Source organism: Eleutherodactylus coqui, chromosome 5 (genome assembly GCF_035609145.1).
Source record: "Eleutherodactylus coqui strain aEleCoq1 chromosome 5, aEleCoq1.hap1, whole genome shotgun sequence".
Classification (NCBI taxonomy): domain Eukaryota; kingdom Metazoa; phylum Chordata; class Amphibia; order Anura; family Eleutherodactylidae; genus Eleutherodactylus; species Eleutherodactylus coqui.
Genome location: NC_089841.1, coordinates 5207661 through 5226487, shown reverse-complemented (window position 1 = coordinate 5226487; position 18827 = coordinate 5207661). Strand labels below are relative to the sequence as shown.

Genomic DNA, 18827 nt, shown 5'->3' with positions numbered 1-18827 from the left:
CCGGTCCCTCTCCCCTCCACACCTCCTCCGCTCCTTCTCCCCTCCACACCTCATCCGCTCCTTCTCCCCTCCACACCTCCTCCGCTCCCTCTCCCCTCCATACCCCCCTTCTCCCCTCCACACCTCCTCTGCTCCCTCTCCCCTCCACACCTCTTCAGCTCCCTCTCTCCTACACACCCCATCCGATCCCTCTCCCCTCCACAGCTCCTCCGGTCACTTTCCTCTCGAACCTCTTCCAGTTCCTTTCCCCTCCACACCCCCTTCACTCGCACCTCATTCGGGTCCCTATCCCCTCCACTCCTCCTCCGCTCTCACTCCGCTTGCAACTTCTTCGGTCACTTTCCCCTCCACACCTTCTCCGCTCCCTCTCCCCTCGCACCTTCCAGTCACTCTTCCCTCTACACCTCCTCCGGTCCCTCTCCCCTCTACACCTCCTCCGGTCCCTCTCCCCTCGCACCTCCTACCGGTCCCTCTCCCCTCGCACCTCCTACCGGTCCCTCTCCCCTCGCACCTCCTACCGGTCCCTCTCCCCTCGCACCTCCTACCGGTCCCTCTCCCCTCGCACCTCCTACCGGTCCATCTCACCTCGCACCTCCTACCGGTCCCTCTCCCCTCGCACCTCCTACCGCTCCCTCTCCCCTCGCACCTCCTACCGGTCCCTGTTCCCTCGCACCTCCTACCGGTCCCTCTCCCCACGCACCTCCGACCGATCCCTCTCCCCTCCACACCACCTCCGTCCCCTCCCCCCTCCACACCTCCCGCGGCCCCTCTCCCCTCCACACCTCCCGCGGCCCCTCTCCCCTCCACACCACCTCCGGCCCCTCTCCCCTCCACACCACCTCCGGCCCCTCTCCCCTCCACACCTCCCGCGGCCCCTCTCCCCTCCACACCTCCCCCGACCCCTCTCCCCTCCACACCTCCCCCGGACCCTCTCCCCTCCACACCTCTCCCCTCCACACCTCCCCCGGTTCCTCTCCCCTCCACAACTCCCCCCGGTTCCTCTCCCCTCCACAACTCCCCCGGTTCCTCTCCCCTCCACAACTCCCCCGGTTCCTCTCCCCTCCACAACTCCCCCGGTTCCTCTCCCCTGCACACCTCCTTCGCTTCCTCTGCTGGCACCTCCTCTGCTCTCTGTTCACTTGCATCTTCTCCGCTCCCTCTCCCCTCCACACCTCCTACCGATCTCTCTCCCTTCAACACCTCCTCCGCTCCTTCTCCCCTCCACACCTACTCCTCTCCCTTTCCCCTCAAAACCCCCCCTTCTGCCCTCCACACCTCCTCTACTCCCTCTCCCTTCCACAGCTCCTCCGCTACCTCTCCCCTCCACACCTCCTCCGCTACCCCTCCCCTCCACACCTCCTCTGCTCCCTCTCCCCTCCACACCTCCTCTGCTCCCTCTCCCCTCCACACCTCCTCTGCTCCCTCTCCCCTCCACACCTCCTCTGCTCCCTCTCCCCTCCACACCTCCTCTGCTCCCTCTCCCCTCCACACCTCCTCTGCTCCCTCTCCCCTCCACACCTCCTCTGCGCCCTCTCCCCTCCACACCTCCTCTGCGCCCTCTCCCCTCCACACCTCCTCTGCGCCCTCTCTCCTCCACACCTCCTCTGCGCCCTCTCTCCTCCACACCTCCTCCGATCCCTCTCCCCACCACACCTCCTCCGGTCCCTCTCCCCACCACACCTCCTCCGGTCCCTCTCCCCACCACACCTCCTCCGGTCCCTCTCCCCACCACACCTCCTCCGATCCCTCTCCCCACCACACCTCCTCCGGTCTCTCTCCCCACCACACCTCCTCCGGTCTCTCTCCCAACCACACCTCCTCCAGTCCCTCTACCCACCACACCTCCTCCGTTCTCTCTCCTCTCCAGACCTCCTCCACTGCCCTTTCTTCCCTTCACACCTTTTCCGGTCCCTCTCCCCTCCACACCAGTCCCTCTCCCCTCCACACCTCCTCCGGATCCTCTCCCCTCCACACCTCCTTTGCTCCCTCTGCTCGCACCGCTCTCTGTTCGCTTGCATTTTCTCCGGTCAGTTTCCCCTCCACACTTTCTCCACTCCCTCTCTTCTTGCACCTTCTCTGCTCCCTCTCCCCTCGCACCTTCTCTGCTCCCTCTCCCCTCGCACCTCCTACCGGTCCCTCTCCCCTCCACACCTCTTCCGGTCTCTCTCCCCACCACACCTCCTCCGGTCTCTCTCCCCTCCACACCTCCTCCGGTCTCTCTCCCCTCCACACCTCCTCCGGTCTCTCTCCCCACCACACCTCCTCCGGTCTCTCTCCCCACCACACCTCCTCCGGTCTCTCTCCCCACCACACCTCCTCCGGTCTCTCTCCCCACCACACCTCCTCCGGTCCTCTCTCCCCACCACACCTCCTCCGGTCCTCTCTCCCCACCACACCTCCTCCGGTCTCTCTCCCCACCACACCTCCTCCGGTCTCTCTCCCCACCACACCTCCTCCGGTCTCTCTCCCCACCACACCTCCTACGGTCTCTCTCCCCACCACACCTCCTACGGTCTCTCTCACCACCACACCTCCTACGGTCTCTCTCACCACCACACCTCCTCCGGTCTCTCTCACCACCACACCTCCTCCGGTCTCTCTCACCACCACACCTCCTCCGGTCTCTCTCCCCACCACACCTCCTCCGGTCTCTCTCCCCACCACACCTCCTCCGGTCTCTCTCCCCACCACACCTCCTCCGGTCTCTCTCCCCACCACACCTCCTCCGGTCCTCTCTCCCCACCACACCTCCTCCGGTCTCTCTCCCCACCACACCTCCTCCGGTCTCTCTCCCCACCACACCTCCTCCGGTCTCTCTCCCCACCACACCTCCTCCGGTCTCTCTCCCCACCACACCTCCTCCGGTCTCTCTCCCCACCACACCTCCTCCGGTCTCTCTCCCCACCACACCTCCTCCGGTCTCTCTCCCCACCACACCTCCTACGGTCTCTCTCACCACCACACCTCCTACGGTCTCTCTCACCACCACACCTCCTACGGTCTCTCTCACCACCACACCTCCTACGGTCTCTCTCACCACCACACCTCCTACGGTCTCTCTCACCACCACACCTCCTACGGTCTCTCTCACCACCACACCTCCTCCGTTCTCTCTCACCACTCCACCTCCACCGGTCACTCTCACCACCACACCTCCACCGGTCACTCTCACCACCACACCTCCACCGGTCACTCTCACCACCACACCTCCACCGGTCACTCTCACCACCACACCTCCACCGGTCACTCTCACCACCACACCTCCACTGGTCACTCTCACCACCACACCTCCACCGGTCACTCTCACCACCACACCTCCACCGGTCACTCTCACCACCACACCTCCACCGGTCACTCTCACCACCACACCTCCACCGGTCACTCTCACCACCACACCTCCTCCGGTCCCTCTCCCAACCACACCTCCTTCGGTTCCTCTACCCCCCACACCTCCTCCGTTCTCTCTCCCCTCCACACCTTCTCCACTGCCCTTTCATCCCTTCACACCTCCTCCGGTCCCTCTCCCCTCCGCACCTCCTCCCGTTCCCCTCCCCTCCACACCTCCTTTGCTTCCTCTGCTCGCACCTCCTCCGCTCTCTGTTCGCTTGCATCTTCTGCGGTCAGTTTCCCCTCCATACCTTCTCCACTCCCTCTGTTCTCGCAACTTCTCCGCTCCCTCTCCTCTCGCATCTCCTACCGGGTCCCTCTGCCCTCACACCTCTTCCGGCCAATCTGCCCTCCACACCTCCTACCCGTCCCTCTCCCCTCGCACCTCCTACCCATCCCTCTCTCCTCGCACCTCCTACCCATCCCTCTCTCCTCGCACCTCTTCCGTTCACTCTGCCCTCCACACCTCTTCCGCTCCTTCTCCCCTCCACACCTCTTCCGCTCCCTCTCCCCTCCACACCTCTTCCGCTCCCTCTCCCCTCCACACCTCCTCCGCTACCCCTCCCCTCCACACCTCCTCTGCTCCCTCTCCCCTCCACACCTCCTCTGCGCCCTCTCCCCTCCACACCTCCTCTGCGCCCTCTCTCCTCCACACCTCCTCTGCGCCCTCTCCCCTCCACACCTCCTCCGATCCCTCTCCCCACCACACCTCCTCCGGTCCCTCTCCCCACCACACCTCCTCCGGTCCCTCTCCCCACCACACCTCCTCCGGTCTCTCTCCCCACCACACCTCCTCCGGTCTCTCTCCCAACCACACCTCCTCCAGTCCCTCTACCCACCACACCTCCTCCGTTCTCTCTCCTCTCCAGACCTCCTCCACTGCCCTTTCTTCCCTTCACACCTCTTCCGGTCCCTCTCCCCTCCACACCAGTCCCTCTCCCCTCCACACCTCCTCCGGATCCTCTCCCCTCCACACCTCCTTTGCTCCCTCTGCTCGCACCGCTCTCTGTTCGCTTGCATTTTCTCCGGTCAGTTTCCCCTCCACACTTTCTCCACTCCCTCTCTTCTTGCACCTTCTCTGCTCCCTCTCCCCTCGCACCTTCTCTGCTCCCTCTCCCCTCGCACCTCCTACCGGTCCCTCTCCCCTCCACACCTCCTCCGGTCTCTCTCCCCACCACACCTCCTCCGGTCTCTCTCCCCTCCACACCTCCTCCGGTCTCTCTCCCCACCACACCTCCTCCGGTCTCTCTCCCCACCACACCTCCTCCGGTCTCTCTCCCCACCACACCTCCTCCGGTCTCTCTCCCCACCACACCTCCTCCGGTCTCTCTCCCCACCACACCTCCTCCGGTCTCTCTCCCCACCACACCTCCTCCGGTCTCTCTCCCCACCACACCTCCTCCGGTCTCTCTCCCCACCACACCTCCTCCGGTCTCTCTCCCCACCACACCTCCTCCGGTCTCTCTCCCCACCACACCTCCTACGGTCTCTCTCCCCACCACACCTCCTACGGTCTCTCTCACCACCCCACCTCCTACGGTCTCTCTCACCACCCCACCTCCACCGGTCACTCTCACCACCACACCTCCACCGGTCACTCTCACCACCACACCTCCACCGGTCACTCTCACCACCACACCTCCATCGGTCACTCTCACCACCACACCTCCACCCGTTCCTCTCCCCTCCACACCTCCTTTGCTTCCTCTGCTCGCACCTCCTCCGCTCTCTGTTCGCTTGCATCTTCTCCGGTCAGTTTCCCCTCCATACCTTCTCCACTCCCTCTGTTCTCGCATCTCCTACCGGGTCCCTCTGCCCTCACACCTCTTCCGGCCAATCTGCCCTCCACACCTCCTACCCGTCCCTCTCCCCTCGCACCTCCTACCCATCCCTCTCTCCTCGCACCTCCTACCCATCCCTCTCTCCTCGCACCTCTTCCGTTCACTCTGCCCTCCACACCTCTTCCGCTCCTTCTCCCCTCCACACCTCTTCCGCTCCCTCTCCCCTCCACACCTCTTCCGCTCCCTCTCCCCTCCACACCTCTTCCGCTCCCTCTCCCCTCCACACCTCTTCCGCTCCCTCTCCCCTCCACACCTCTTCCGCTCCCTCTCCCCTCCACACCTCTTCCGCTCCCTCTCCCCTCCACACCTCTTCCGCTCCCTCTCCCCTCCACACCTCTTCCGCTCCCTCTCCCCTCCACACCTCTTCCGCTCCCTCTCCCCACCACACCTCCTCCGGTCTCTCTCCCCACCACACCTCTTCCGGTCTCTCTCCCCACCACACCTCTTCCGGTCTCTCTCCCCACCACACACCTCCTCCGGTCTCTCCCCACACCACACCTCCTCCGGTCTCTCTCCCCACCACACCTCCTCCGGTCTCTCTCCCCACCACACCTCCTCCGGTCTCTCTCCCCACCACACTTCCTCCGGGCTCTCTCCCCACCACACCTCCTCCGGGCTCTCTCCCCACCACACCTCCTCCGGGCTCTCTCCCCACCACACCTCCTCCGGGCTCTCTCCCCTCCGCACCTCCTCCACTGCCCTTTCTTCCCTTCACACCTCCTCCGGTCCCTCTCCCCTTCACACCTCCTTCGCTCCCTCTGCTCGCACCTCCTCCACTCTCTGTTCGCTTGCATCTTCTCTGGTCAGTTTCCCCTCCACACTTTCTCCACTCCCTCTGTTCTCGCACCTTCTCTGCTCCCCTCACACCTCTTCCGGTCACTCTGTCCTCCACACCTCCTCCGCTCCCTCTCCCCCCCACGCCTCCTCCGCTCCCTCTCCCCCCCACGCCTCCTCCGCTCCCTCTCCCCCCACGCCTCCTCCGCTCCCTCTCCCCCCCACGCCTCCTCCGCTCCCTCTCCCCCGCACGCCTCCTCCGCTCCCTCTCCCCCGCACGCCTCCTCCGCTCCCTCTCCCCCGCACGCCTCCTCCGCTCCCTCTCCCCCGCACGCCTCCTCCGCTCCCTCTCCCCCGCACGCCTCCTCCGCTCCCTCTCCCCCGCACGCCTCCTCCGCTCCCTCTCCCCCGCACGCCTCCTCCGCTCCCTCTCCCCCCCACGCCTCCTCCGCTCCCTCTCCCCCCCACGCCTCCTCCGCTCCCTCTCCCCCCCACGCCTCCTCCGCTCCCTCTCCCCCCCACGCCTCCTCCGCTCCCTCTCCCCCGACGCCTCCTCCGCTCAGTCTCCCCTCCACGCCTCCTCTGCACCCTCTCCCCTCCACGCCTCCTCCGCTCCCTCTCCCCTCCACGCCTCCTCCGCTCCCTCTCCCCTCCACGCCTCCTCCGCTCCCTCTCCCCTCCACGCCTCCTCCGCTCCCTCTCCCCTCCACGCCTCCTCTCCCCTCCACTCCTCCTCCGCTCCTTCTCCCCTCCACGCCTCCTCCGCTCACTCTCCCCTCCACGCCTCCTCCGCTCCCTCTCCCCTCCACGCCTCCTCCGCTCCCTCTCCCCTCCACGCCTCCTCCGCTCCCGCTCCCCTCCACGCCTCCTCCGCTCCCGCTCCCCCCCACGCCTCCTCCGCTCCCGCTCCCCCCCACGCCTCCTCCGCTCCCGCTCCCCCCCACACCTTCTCCGCTCCCGCTCCCCCCCACACCTCCTCCGCTCCCGCTCCCCCCCACGCCTCCTCCGCTCCCGCTCCCCTCCACGCCTCCTCCGCTCCCTCTCCCCTCCACGCCTCCTCCGCTCCCTCTCCCCTCCACGCCTCCTCCGCTCCCTCTCCCCTCCACGCCTCCCGCTCCCCCCACCTCCTCCGCTCCCGCTCCCCCCCACACCTCCTCCGCTCCCCCCCACACCTCCTCCGCTCCCGCTCCCCCCCACACCTCCTCCGCTCCCGCTCCCCCCACGCCTCCTCCGCTCCCTCTCCCCCGCACGCCTCCTCCGCTCCCTCTCCCCCGCACGCCTCCTCCGCTCCCTCTCCCCCCCACGCCTCCTCCGCTCCCTCTCCCCCCCACGCCTCCTCCGCTCCCTCTCCCCCCCACGCCTCCTCCGCTCCCTCTCCCCCCCACGCCTCCTCCGCTCCCTCTCCCCCCCACGCCTCCTCCGCTCCCTCTCCCCCCCACGCCTCCTCCGCTCCCTCTCCCCCCACGCCTCCTCCGCTCAGTCTCCCCTCCACGCCTCCTCCGCTCCCTCTCCCCCCACGCCTCCTCCGCTCAGTCTCCCCTCCACGCCTCCCGCTCCCCCCCACACCTCCTCGCCTCCCGCTCCCCCCCACACCTCCTCCGCTCCCGCTCCCCCCCACACCTCCTCCGCTCCCGCTCCCCCCCACACCTCCTCCGCTCCCGCTCCCCCCCACACCTCCTCCGCTCCCGCTCCCCCCCACACCTCCTCCGCTCCCGCTCCCCCCCACACCTCCTCCGCTCCCGCTCCCCCCCACACCTCCTCCGCTCCCGCTCCCCCCCACACCTCCTCCGCTCCCGCTCCCTCCCACACCTCCTCCGCTCCCGCTCCCCCCCACACCTCCTCCGCTCCCGCTCCCCCCCACACCTCCTCCGCTCCCGCTCCCCTCCACACCTCCTCCGCTCCCGCTCCCCTCCACACCTCCTCCGCTCCCGCTCCCCTCCACACCTCCTCCGCTCCCGCTCCCCTCCACACCTCCTCCGCTCCCGCTCCCCTCCACACCTCCTCCGCTCCCGCTCCCCTCTATACCTCGCCCCCCTTCTCTCTATATCCCCCTCCCTCTCCCCTCCCCCCCCTCGCTCCCTCTACACCTTCTCCGCTCCCTCTCCCCTCCACACCTTCTCCGCTCCCTCCAGTCCCCCTTCTCCCCTCCACACCTCCGCCGCTCCCTCTCCCCTCCACACCTCCTCCAGTCCATCTCCCGAGTGGTCATCTCTCACCTCACCACTATATTCAACTTTTCTCTGACCTCTGGCAGCTTCCCCTCCTCATTCAAACATGGCATAATAGCTCCACTACTAAAGAAATGGACTCTTGACTCGACTGATGCTGCCAACTACTGATCCATCTCCAACCTTCCCTTCATCTCCAAACTACTAGAATGTCTGCTTCACTTCCGCCTTATCAGCTATCTCTCAGAAAACTCTCTTCTTGACCCCCTACAGTCCGGCTTCCATGCTCTACACACAACAGAAACCGCCCTTTCAAAGGTGTCAAAGGATCTCCTGACAGCCAAATCGAGGAGTGACTACTCGCTACTGATCAACCTCGATCTCTCCACAGCATTTGACACTGTTGACCATAAACTCCTCCTCACTATGCTTCTCTCCATATCAGCCTAAAGGATACTGCTCTCTCCTGGTTCTTCTCCTAACAATCTGACCGCTAATTCAGTGTCTCCTTTGCTGGCTCTACATCCCCTCCTCTTCCACTTGATGCTGGGTTCCCCAAGGGCTCGGTCCTGGGCCCCTTCCCCTCGTCTTCCCCTTGCAGGTGGGATCCCCCAGGCCTTGGTCCTTGGCCCCCTCCTCTCTTTTCCCCCTTGCTGTTGGGGTCCCCCAGGACTCGGTCCTCAGCCCCCTCATCGTTGGGTTCCCCAAGGCTTTCTCCTCAGCTCCCTCCCCCCTTGCTGTTGGGGTCCCCCAGGGCTCGGTCCTCAGCCCCCTCATCGTTGGGTTCCCCAAGGCTTTCTCCTCGGTTCCCTCCCCCCTTGCTGTTGGGGTCCCCCAGGGCTTGGTCCTCGGCTCCCTCTCCTATACTGTTGGGGTCCCCCAGGGTTCGGTCCTTGGCCCTCTCCTTATCTCCATCTACATAGCCCCTATTGGAAAAACCATCAGGAGATTTGGCTTTAGGTACCATCTTTTGCTGATGATACCCAGTTATATACCACCTCCCGTGACGTCACAGCGCCGGTCCTCCAGGACGCCACTGACTGTCTGCCCGCTGTCTCTAACACTATGTCTTCTCTCTACCTAAAACTGAACCTCACAAAAACTGACCGCCTGGTGTTTCCACCCTCTAATAACATACCTCATCCTGACATCTCCATCTCAGTATGTGGCACCATAACTCTCAGGATGCCCGCTGCCTTGGGGTTATATCCGACCCTAATCTCTCTTTTACCCCCTACATCCAATCTCTGGCCCGAACATGTCAGCTGCACCTCAAGAACATCGCAAAAATCACTGTGGATATGCTAAAAATGCTAACTGTTGGCCTCATACGCTCTCGCCTCGATTATTACAACTCGTTGCTGATGGGCCTCCCCTGCACAAGACTCTACCCTCTCCAACCCATCCTGAATGCGGCAGCCAGGCTCATCTTCCTGTCCAGCCGCTACTCGGACGCCTCTGCCCTGTGCCGGTCACTGCACTGCCTGCCTGGTAAACTCACTGCCTTCATCCATAAAGCCCTCTACAGCACCGTGCCGCCCTATATTGCTTCCCTCATCTAAATCCATCACCCAGCCCGGGCTCTCTGCTCTGCTAACAAAATAAGACTGAGCGCCCTTTTAATTCGAACCTCTCATTTCCGCCTCCAAGACTTCTCCAGAGCAGCACCAGTCCTCTGGAACGCATGACCCCCAAACTATCCGGACTATCCCCGGCACACTAAACTTCAGGCATGCTCTAAACACGCCCCTCTCCTGAGGGAGGCATACTGCATCCCCTTAACCAAACCTCTCTGTACCCCACTGATAACATGCTCCCTGACCTACTGACCGCAATCCCTGCTAGCGACCATGAACCGCCCCCTGCAGTCACACCGATTCCGCCACTATGCGGCCTGACCATTGTCTCTGTGTATAGCATCCCTCACTCTCCAGCCCGCCATACCATGCACTTCTCCAGCCCCCTTACCTTCTGTATCCCCTCGTTATCGGTAGTATGTAAGCTCATTAGAGTAGAACCCTCACCTTTACTGTCTCTATCAACCGATTAAGACATTTAACAGGGAGTTTGTTTCTGTTCACCAGTCTATATAATGTATGAGCTCAGCGGAGGGTAAGTCACAGAGTTGGATGAAATCGGAGTCACTGTATAATGTATGAGCTCAGCGGCAGGTAAGTCATGGAGGTGGATGACAGCGGAGCGGAGTCACTGTGTAATGTATAAGCTCAGCGGAGGGTAAGTCACGGAGGTGGATGACAGCGGAGAGGAGTCACTGTGTAATGTATGAGCTCAGCGGAGGGTAAGTCACGGAGGTGGATGACAGTGGAGTGGAGTCACTATATAATGTATGAGCTCAGCGGAGGGTGAGTCATGGAGGTGGATGACAGCGGAGCGGAGTCACTGTGTAATGTATGAGCTCAGCGGAGGGTAAGTCACGGAGGTGGATGACAGTGGAGTGGAGTCACTATATAATGTATGAGCTCAGCGGAGGGTAAGTCATGGAGTTGGATGAGAGCGGAGCGGAGTCACTGTATAATGTATGAGCTCAGCAGAGGGTAAGTCACGGAGATGGATGACAGCGGAGCGGAGTCACCGTGTAATGTATGAGCTCAGCGAAGGGTAAGTCACGGAGGTGGATGACAGTGGAGTGGAGTCACTATATAATGTATGAGCTCAGCGGAGGGTAAGTCACGGAGGTGGATGACAGCGGAGCGGAGTCACTGTGTAATGTATGAGCTCAGCGGAGGGTAAGTCACGGAGGTGGATGACAGCGGAGCGGAGTCACTGTGTAATGTATGAGCTCAGCGGAGGGCAAGTCACGGAGGTGGATGACAGCGGAGTGGAGTCACTGTATAATGTAGGAACTCAGCAGAGGGTAAGTCACGGAGGTGGATGACAGCGGAGCGGAGTCACTGTATAATGTATGAGCTCAGCGGAGGGTAAGTCACGGAGGTGGATAAGAGCGGAGCGGAGTCACTGTATAATGTATGAGCTCAGCGGAGGGTAAGTCACGGAGGTGGATGACAGTGGAGTGGAGTCACTATATAATGTATGAGCTCAGCGGAGGGTAAGTCACGGAGGTGGAAGACAGCGGAGCGGAGTCACTGTATAATGTAGGAGCTCAGCGGAGGGTAAGTCACGGAAGTGGATGACAGCGGAGCAGAGTCACTGTATAATGTATGAGCTCAGCGGAGGGTAAGTCACGGAGGTGAATGAGAGCGGAGCCGAGTCACTGTGTAATGTATGAGCTCAGCGGAGGGTAAGTCACGGAGGTGGATGACAGTGGAGTGGAGTCACTATATAATGTATGAGCTCAGCGGAGGGTAAGTCACGGAGGTGGATGACAGCGGAGCGGAGTCACTGTGTAATGTATGAGCTCAGCGGAGGGTAAGTCACGGAGGTGGATGACAGTGGAGTGGAGTCACTATAAAATGTATGAGCTCAGCGGAGGGTAAGTCATGGAGGTGGATGACAGCGGAGCGGAGTCACTGTATAATGTATGAGCTCAGCGAAGGGTAAGTCACGGAGGTGGATGACAGTGGAGTGGAGTCACTATATAATGTATGAGCTCAGCGGAGGGTAAGTCACGGAGGTGGATGACAGCGGAGCGGAGTCACTGTATAATGTATGAGCTCAGCGGAGGGTAAGTCACGGAGGTGGATGACAGCGGAGCGGAGTCACTGTATAATGTATGAGCTCAGCAGAGGGTAAGTCACGGAGGTGGATGGGAGCGGAGTCACTGTATAATGTAGGAGCTCAGCGGAGGGTAAGTCACGGAGGTGGATGACAGCGGAGCGGAGTCACTGTATAATGTATGAGCTCAGCAGAGGGTAAGTCACGGTGATGGATGACAGCGGAGCGGAGTCACCGTGTAATGTATGAGCTCAGCGAAGGGTAAGTCACGGAGGTGGATGACAGCGGAGCGGAGTCACTGTGTAATGTATGAGCTCAGCGGAGGGTAAGTCACGGAGGTGGATGACAGCGGAGTGGAGTCACTGTATAATGTAGGAACTCAGCAGAGGGTAAGTCACGGAGGTGGATGACAGCGGAGCGGAGTCACTGTATAATGTATGAGCTCAGCGGAGGGTAAGTCACGGAGGTGGATAAGAGCGGAGCGGAGTCACTGTATAATGTATGAGCTCAGCGGAGGGTAAGTCACGGAGGTGGATGACAGTGGAGTGGAGTCACTATATAATGTATGAGCTCAGCGGAGGGTAAGTCACGGAGGTGGAAGACAGCGGAGCGGAGTCACTGTATAATGTAGGAGCTCAGCGGAGGGTAAGTCACGGAAGTGGATGACAGCGGAGCAGAGTCACTGTATAATGTATGAGCTCAGCGGAGGGTAAGTCACGGAGGTGGATGAGAGCGGAGCCGAGTCACTGTGTAATGTATGAGCTCAGCGGAGGGTAAGTCACGGAGGTGGATGACAGCGGAGCGGAGTCACTGTATAATGTATGAGCTCAGCGGAGGGTAAGTCACGGAGGTGGATGAGAGCGGAGCAGGGTCACTGTGTAATGTATGAGCTCAGCGGAGGGTAAGTCACGGAGGTGGATGACAGTGGAGTGGAGTCACTATATAATGTATGAGCTCAGCGGAGGGTAAGTCACGGAAGTGAATGACAGTGGAGTGGAGTCACTATATAATGTATGAGCTCAGCGGAGGGTAAGTCACGGAGGTGGATGAGAGCGGAGCAGGGTCACTGTGTAATGTATGAGCTCAGCGGAGGGTAAGTCACGGAGGTGGATGACAGTGGAGTGGAGTCACTATATAATGTATGAGCTCAGCGGAGGGTAAGTCACGGAGGTGGATGACAGCGGAGCGGAGTCACTGTGTAATGTATGAGCTCAGCGGAGGGTAAGTCACGGAGGTGGATGACAGTGGAGTGGAGTCACTATAAAATGTATCAGCTCAGCGGAGGGTAAGTCATGGAGGTGGATGACAGCGGAGCGGAGTCACTGTATAATGTATGAGCTCAGCGGAGGGTAAGTCACGGAGGTCGATGACAGCGGAGCGGAGTCACTGTATAATGTAGGAACTCAGCAGAGGGTAAGTCACGGAGGTGGATGACAGCGGAGCGGAGTCACTGTATATTGTATGAGCTCAGCGCAGGGTAAGTCACGGAGGTGGATGACAGCGGAGAGGAGTCACTGTGTAATGTAGGAGCTCAGCAGAGGGTAAGTCACGGAGGTGGATGGGAGCGGAGCGGAGTCACAGTGTAATGTTTGAGCACAGCGGAGGGTAAGTCACGGAGGTGGATGACAGCGGAGCGGAGTCAATGTGTAATGTACGAGGTCAGTTTATGAGAAAGGCCTAAGCTGGATTAGTGAGTGGCTCCGCCTACAGATGGGTAACTACCTGCAGCCCACCCATAACACCTCTCTGCTTTACACCCCTTTATATGGAAGATGGGCTGTACGAGGCACATGTAGCCCCCCATTCCCCACAGTCAGATGTTACCAATGTATATATAAGAACAGGGTGGACCTTTCTGGGCGTCCACCCCGCACCACCCTATGTGCGCCGCACCCTACAAGATATGACATAGAAGGAGGTAAGCCCTGGAAGAGTTACTGATGGCTGCTCACCACTTGCTGGTGTTTTCAGCTCCGCCGCCTCTTTCTGGGGAGACATCGGGGTGTCCATGCTATCCAGAATGGTCTCAAGTCGCTGACTCACTTCAAAGAATGACTGCCGGGACTCTGGCGCCATCTAGTGCACAAACGAGAGACAATGAGGTCACCTTCAGAGCTGCAGTCACTATTCTGCTGTTAAACCATGTAATCTCCTCCAGTCACCTTCAGAGCTGCAGTCACTATTCTGCTGTAAATCCTATTTTATCCTCCAGAGCTGCAGTCGCTATTCTGCTGTTACATCATGTCTTCTCCTCCAGTCACATCCAGAGCTGCAGTCACTATTCTGCTGTTACACCATGTCTTATCATCCAGTCACATTCAGAGCTGCAGTCACTATTCTGCTGTTAAATCATGTCTTCTCCTCCAGTCACCTTCAGGGCTGCAGTCACTCTTCTGCTGTTACACCATGTTTTCTCCTCCAGTCACATCCGGAGCTGCAGTCACTATTCTGCTGTACATCCTATTTTATCCTCCAGAGCTGCAGTCACTATTCTGTTACACCATGTCTTATCCTCCAGAGCTGCACTCACTACTCTGTTACACCATGTCTTATCCTCCAGTCACCTCCAGAGCTACAGTCACTACTCTGTTACACCATGTCTTATCCTCCAGTCACCTCCAGAGCTACAGTCACTACTCTGTTACACCATTTCTTATCCTCCAGAGCTACAGTCACTACTCTGTTACACCATTTCTTATCCTCCAGAGCTACAGTCACTACTCTGTTACACCATTTCTTATCCTCCAGAGCTGCAGTCACTACTCTGTTACACCATGTCTTATCCTTCAGTCACCTCCAGAGCTGCACTCACTATTGTTACACCATGTCTTATCCTCCAGAGCTACAGTCACTACTCTGTTACACCATGTCTTATCCTTCAGTCACCTCCAGAGCTGCACTCACTACTCTGTTACATCATGTCTTATCCTCCAGAGCTGCAGTCACTACTCTGTTACATCATGTCTTATCCTCCAGAGCTGCAGTCACTACTCTGTTACACCATGTCTTATCCTTCAGTCACCTCCAGAGCTGCACTCACTACTCTGTTACATCATGTCTTATCCTCCAGAGCTGCAGTCACTACTCTGTTACATCATGTCTTATCCTCCAGAGCTGCAGTCACTACTCTGTTACACCATGTCTTATCCTTCAGTCACCTCCAGAGCTGCACTCACTACTCTGTTACATCATGTCTTATCCTCCAGAGCTGCAGTCACTACTCTGTTACATCATGTCTTATCCTCCAGAGCTGCAGTCACTACTCTGTTACACCATGTCTTATCCTTCAGTCACCTCCAGAGCTGCACTCACTACTCTGTTACACCATGTCTTATCCTCCAGTCACCTCCAGAGCTACAGTCACTACTCTGTTACACCATTTCTTATCCTCCAGAGCTACAGTCACTACTCTGTTACACCATTTCTTATCCTCCAGAGCTACAGTCACTACTCTGTTACACCATTTCTTATCCTCCAGAGCTGCAGTCACTACTCTGTTACACCATGTCTTATCCTTCAGTCACCTCCAGAGCTGCACTCACTATTGTTACACCATGTCTTATCCTCCAGTCACCTCCAGAGCTACAGTCACTACTCTGTTACACCATTTCTTATCCTCCAGAGCTACAGTCACTACTCTGTTACATCATGTCTTATCCTCCAGAGCTGCAGTCACTACTCTGTTACATCATGTCTTATCCTCCAGAGCTACAGTCACTACTCTGTTACATCATGTCTTATCCTCCAGAGCTGCAGTCACTACTCTGTTACATCATGTCTTATCCTCCAGAGCTGCAGTCACTACTCTGTTACATCATGTCTTATCCTCCAGAGCTGCAGTCACTACTCTGTTACACCATGTCTTATCCTTCAGTCACCTCCAGAGCTGCACTCACTACTCTGTTACACCATGTCTTATCCTCCAGTCACCTCCAGAGCTACAGTCACTACTCTGTTACACCATTTCTTATCCTCCAGAGCTGCAGTCACTACTCTGTTACACCATGTCTTATCCTCCAGTCACCTCCAGAGCTGCACTCACTACTCTGTTACACCATGTCTTATCCTCCAGTCACCTCCAGAGCTGCACTCACTACTGTTACACCATGTCTTATCCTTCAGTCACCTCCAGAGCTGCACTCACTACTCTGTTACACCATGTCTTATCCTCCAGTCACCTCCAGAGCTGCACTCACTACTCTGTTACACCATGTCTTATCCTTCAGTCACCTCCAGAGCTGCACTCACTACTCTGTTACACCAGGTCTTATCCTCCAGTCACCTCCAGAGCTGCACTCACTACTCTGCTGGTATGCTCCACATCCCACTGTTGCCCCCTGCTGATGTGCATTCTGGGAGATGTGGTGCTGCCAGCAGGCACTACATCTATTTCTGTAGGAACACTACATTTCCCGCAGTGCGATGCATCGTGGTGCCACAGCTCCTGGCTCTCCGCACTAGCTCCCTGCTATTCCTGGCGGCGGTGCGTACCCGGCAGCAGTTGAACGCCAGCTGTAAGAAGACAGGAGGGCAGTCAGAGGGGACCATTCTCCGGAACGACGTCATGTCCAAGCCGAAGTCCTGCGGAGAGCGAAGCAGACAGTAAGAGATTCCGAGAGACAGGAGGGCGCCGAGACCGTAGAAGCAGCCGCATGTGACAGCATGGGGGACGAGCTGGGCTGACCCTCGTTGGGGGCTCAGACCTCCATAGCAGCCGCAGGTGACAGCATGGGAGACGAGCTGGGCTGACCCTTGTTGGGGGCTCAGACCTCCATAGCAGCCGCAGGTGACAGCATGGGAGACGAGCTGGGCTGACCTTCGTTGGGGGCTCAGACCTCCGTAGAAGCAGCCGCATGTAACAGCATGGGGGACGAGCTGGGCTGACCCTCGTTGGGGGCTCAGACCTCCGTAGAAGCAGCCGCATGTAACAGCATGGGGGACGAGCTGGGCTGACCCTCGTTGGGGGCTCAGACCTCCGTAGAAGCAGCCGCATGTGACAGCATGGGGGACGAGCTGGGCTGACCCTCGTTGGGGGCTCATACCTCCATAGCAGCCGCATGTGACAGCATGGGACACGAGCTGGGCTGACCCTCGTTGGGGGCTCAGACCTCCGTAGAAGCAGCCGCATGTGACAGCATGGGGGACGAGCTGGGCTGACCCTCACTGGGGGCTCAGACCTCCATAGCAGCCGCACGTGACAGCATGGGGGACGAGCTGGGCTGACCCTCGTTGGGGGCTCAGACCTCCGTAGAAGCAGCCGCATGTGACAGCATGGGGGACGAGCTGGGCTGACCGTAGCTGGGGGCTCAGACCTCCATAGCAGCCGCATGTGACAGTATGGGGGACGAGCTGGGCTGACCCTCGTTGGGTGCTCATACCTCCATAGCACCCGCACGTGACAGCATTGGGGACGAACTGGGCTGACCGTCGCTGGGGGCTCAGACCTCCATAGCAGCCGCACGTGACAGCATGGGGGACGAGCTGGGCAGACCGTCGTTGGGGGCTCAGACCTCCATAGCAGCCGCACGTGACAGCATGGGGGACGAGCTGGGCTGACCCTCGCTGGGGGCTCATACCTCCATAGCAGCCGCATGTGACAGCATGGGGGACGAGCTGGGCTGACCCTCGTTGGGGGCTCAGACCTCCGTAGAAGCAGCCGCATGTGACAGCATGGGGGACGAGCTGGGCTGACCCTCACTGGGGGCTCAGACCTCCATAGCAGCCGCACGTGACAGCATGGGGGACGAGCTGGGCTGACCCTCGTTGGGGGCTCAGACCTCCGTAGAAGCAGCCGCATGTGACAGCATGGGGGACGAGCTGGGCTGACCCTCACTGGGGGCTCAGACCTCCATAGCAGCCGCACGTGACAGCATGGGGGACGAGCTGGGCTGACCCTCGTTGGGAGCTCAGACCTCCGTAGAAGCAGCCGCATGTGACAGCATGGGGGACGAGCTGGGCTGACCGTAGCTGGGGGCTCAGACCTCCATAGCAGCCGCATGTGACAGTATGGGGGACGAGCTGGGCTGACCCTCGTTGGGTGCTCATACCTCCATAGCACCCGCACGTGACAGCATTGGGGACGAACTGGGCTGACCGTCGCTGGGGGCTCAGACCTCCATAGCAGCCGCACGTGACAGCATGGGGGACGAGCTGGGCAGACCGTCGTTGGGGGCTCAGACCTCCATAGCAGCCGCACGTGACAGCATGGGGGACGAGCTGGGCTGACCCTCGCTGGGGGCTCAGACCTCCATAGCAGCCGCAGGTGACAGCATGGGAGACGAGCTGGGCTGACCTTCGTTGGGGGCTCAGACCTCCGTAGAAGCAGCCGCATGTAACAGCATGGGGGACGAGCTGGGCTGACCCTCGTTGGGGGCTCAGACCTCCGTAGAAGCAGCCGCATGTAACAGCATGGGGGACGAGCTGGGCTGACCCTCGTTGGGGGCTCAGACCTCCGTAGAAGCAGCCGCATGTGACAGCATGGGGGACGAGCTGGGCTGACCCTCGTTGGGGGCTCATACCTCCATAGCAGCCGCATGTGACAGCATGGGACACGAGCTGGGCTGACCCTCGTTGGGGGCTCAGACCTCCGTAGAAGCAGCCGCATGTGACAGCATGGGGGACGAGCTGGGCTGACCCTCACTGGGGGCTCAGACCTCCATAGCAGCCGCACGTGACAGCATGGGGGACGAGCTGGGCTGACCCTCGTTGGGGGCTCAGACCTCCGTAGAAGCAGCCGCATGTGACAGCATGGGGGACGAGCTGGGCTGACCGTAGCTGGGGGCTCAGACCTCCATAGCAGCCGCATGTGACAGTATGGGGGACGAGCTGGGCTGACCCTCGTTGGGTGCTCATACCTCCATAGCACCCGCACGTGACAGCATTGGGGACGAACTGGGCTGACCGTCGCTGGGGGCTCAGACCTCCATAGCAGCCGCACGTGACAGCATGGGGGACGAGCTGGGCAGACCGTCGTTGGGGGCTCAGACCTCCATAGCAGCCGCACGTGACAGCATGGGGGACGAGC

General features: G+C 60.1%; 1 protein-coding gene across 2 annotated transcripts in view; it reads right to left on the bottom strand.

Moving 5' to 3' along the window:
* Window positions 1-18827, bottom strand: part of LOC136627272 (dual specificity testis-specific protein kinase 2-like) — an 85890-nt gene that overhangs the window by 25522 nt on the left and 41541 nt on the right. For both annotated transcript variants that reach the window (XM_066602244.1, XM_066602245.1), the window contains 2 exons: window positions 16295-16384; window positions 13756-13879 (listed from right to left, as the gene is read on the bottom strand). In XM_066602244.1, the coding sequence (XP_066458341.1) occupies window positions 13756-13879; window positions 16295-16384 (214 nt within the window). The remainder of the gene's footprint in view (window positions 1-13755; window positions 13880-16294; window positions 16385-18827) is intronic.